Below are 2,711 nucleotides of genomic sequence, written 5' to 3' on the forward strand. Positions count from 1 at the left end.
GATTTAGGATCTACGTTTTGTTTTCAAAAGGTATTATCCCCATCAAAATTAATGATTTCCATTATTTATCAAAAAATACAAATTATACACGTATCATATGCTATTTAGAAACTCAATCACTCATACTTATTGCCAAAGCCCTAATTTCAGAGCAAAAACACCACTGCAAGTTATGACAGGAGGACAAATATAATTTTTAATTAGTTTACCATATATAAAAATAATCATAATAAATTTACCATAATAAAAACAATGCAGCCAGATTGGCAAAGTAAGAGCCAAATAACTTGATACAACACAAAAGAAGAATTTAAATGGGATGAACAAAATAGCAAAACAATATTTTGGAAATGTAACCTGTATCCAGTTTGGTTGCTGCCCTTTTGGCAAATTATGCTCAGCATTGATATCACATAAAATGTTTTTCCAGCCACCTCCTCAAGGCCCCCTTGACTTCTTTATTTCTCACACTGTATATAAGGGGGTTCAAGACAGGTGTGAAGATGGTATAAAACACTGAGACCACCTTATCGTGGTCCTCTGAACCGTTAGATTTGGGCCTCATGTAGATGAACATGATGGTGCCATAGAAGAGTCCCACAACCGCCAGGTGAGAGGAGCAGGTCTTAAAGGCTTTTTTCCCAGCTCCAGCTGACCGCATGCAGAGCACTGCAGCCAGGATAAGGCTGTATGAGGCCAAAATGAGAGACAAAGGGATCAAGAGCATCAGAATGCAGCAGACATACATGAAAAACTCAAAAATCGTGGTGTGAGCACAGGCAAGGTGTACCAATGATGGTGCTTCACAAAAAAACTGATTGATTTCCTGTGAGTGACAGTAAGGGAAGCTCAAAGTAGCACCGGCCTGCATCAGCCCATCAATCCCTCCCAGGAGCCAGGAACCTGATGTCATGAGTAAACAGAGCTTCCGACTCATGAGAATGGGGTAGCGCAGTGGGTGACATATGGCCACATAGCAGTCATAGGACATGGCCGTTAAGAGGAAGCATTCACTCCCTCCCAGAGTGAGAAGCAGGAAGATCTGGACTCCACAGCCAGTGGGAGAGATAGACCTAGTGTCCATCAGGTAGTTGGCTGCCATTTTGGGAACGATGGTGGAGACCAGCATCATGTCCATGAAAGAAAGCTGGCTAAGCAGGAAGTACATGGGCATGTGGAGTTGAGGGTGCACATTAATGAGAATGATCATAAGGGCGCTGCCCATCAGTGAGGTGATGAAGATCATAAGCACCATGGCAAACAGGAATAGGTGGATCTGTGTGTGGTTAAAGAGCCCTAGAAGAATGAAGTTTATTCCTGTGGTACCGTTTGCATTGACCATGGCTCTACTGGTGCCTGAAAGACATAAGACTGATGCAGAAATGAGATTTGTTTAAAAGGAAGCTTGTGCATATCTTTATGAAAACTTGATCAAATGACTTGGGAAATCTCAGACTTGGAGGGCTAATTACTACTTTAATCTTTCACTTACAAACAAGATTTTTGTCATAGCATACTACTATCCATCTCTGCTGTTACTATACATTATTTTCTATTCACACAAAATTAGATAACACATACATATACAGTGGTACAAATTATACCTCTGTTGTTTTTTAATAATTTGTCAGTATGCCACACGTAATTTACTCATGGTGTTAAGAAATATTACTTATGCAATCCGAGTTCTTTATACTTTTGGTATTTCTATATTGAAGGAAATTCAGATTCATGCTCTGTAGTAGGTATTGAGGTGATATGCCTATAGTTATTACTTTTGCATGTATTTTAGATATTTGCTTAATGTATTCTCACTTGATTTTATTCAATATAAAGACAAATTAAAATTTCAAAATTTCAAAAAAATTACAACCAAAGAACTAAGTTTGATGGGGAAAAAACAAAAGCAAAAATTCTCTATTCCACACTTACATGCAGCCTGTGCTCTAAACACACTAGGCTTTCAGCCGCCACAGATTCTACTGTACCCATCACCACATCATTTATATTATCACGACTTGCATTCCGGATCATGGTGCCTACATCTCGTTAAGTTTAGAACCCCCTCAACATTTAAACTTTTATGTATTATGTTCTCAAACAATGCTGCTGATTTTAATTTAATATATCCATTCTAAGGGAGCCCTGGTAGCACAGTGGTTAAGCTTTTGGCACTAGCCAAAAGGTTGGCAGTTCAAACTCATCACCCACCCCTTGGAAACTCAATGGGGCAGGTCTATGCTGTCCTATAGGGTCAGAATTGACTTGACAGCACAGGTGTTTTGGTTTTATCCATTCAAAAAAAGTTAATAATTTCATAAATGAACATAATTCGTATTTTATGCAATTTTCATATAAATTTGAACATCAATAATCTTATACTTTTAAAAGTAGAAGACAAAAACTAATCCATTAATTATGACTTATCCGAATGATATTCTCATATAATGCACCTGAGGTCCAACATCTCCCACAGGTAAAATATACAGGTACTCATTCACTTTCAGAATAGCTTCTCTTTTCACTAGAATCTACAACTTCCATTTCTTTTACGTCTAAGTATTTTTGGTGGTAGAAATGGATGCACATGTAAATGGATTCACCTATTATACTTAGGTGAGTGGTGTCTTTTGCTCACAAATTCATATTGTCAAAGAGAGCTGTGAATTCAGGATTACCAACAGTATTATGTTTGGACTTCATTCATAATC

At 37.8% G+C, this 2,711-nt stretch overlaps 1 protein-coding gene across 1 annotated transcript; it reads right to left on the reverse strand.

Moving 5' to 3' along the window:
- Positions 1-253: 253 nt before the first annotated feature.
- On the reverse strand, positions 254-2,342 carry LOC100674698 (olfactory receptor 2T33-like). The gene has a single exon (XM_023542651.2). The coding sequence runs from the start codon at positions 1,340-1,342 to the stop codon at positions 410-412; it is 933 nt and encodes a 310-aa protein (XP_023398419.2). The 5' UTR covers positions 1,343-2,342; the 3' UTR covers positions 254-409.
- Between the last annotated feature and the right edge of the window lie 369 nt (positions 2,343-2,711).

The sequence above is a fragment of the Loxodonta africana genome, chromosome 26, assembly GCF_030014295.1.
Source record: "Loxodonta africana isolate mLoxAfr1 chromosome 26, mLoxAfr1.hap2, whole genome shotgun sequence".
NCBI lineage: Eukaryota > Metazoa > Chordata > Mammalia > Proboscidea > Elephantidae > Loxodonta > Loxodonta africana.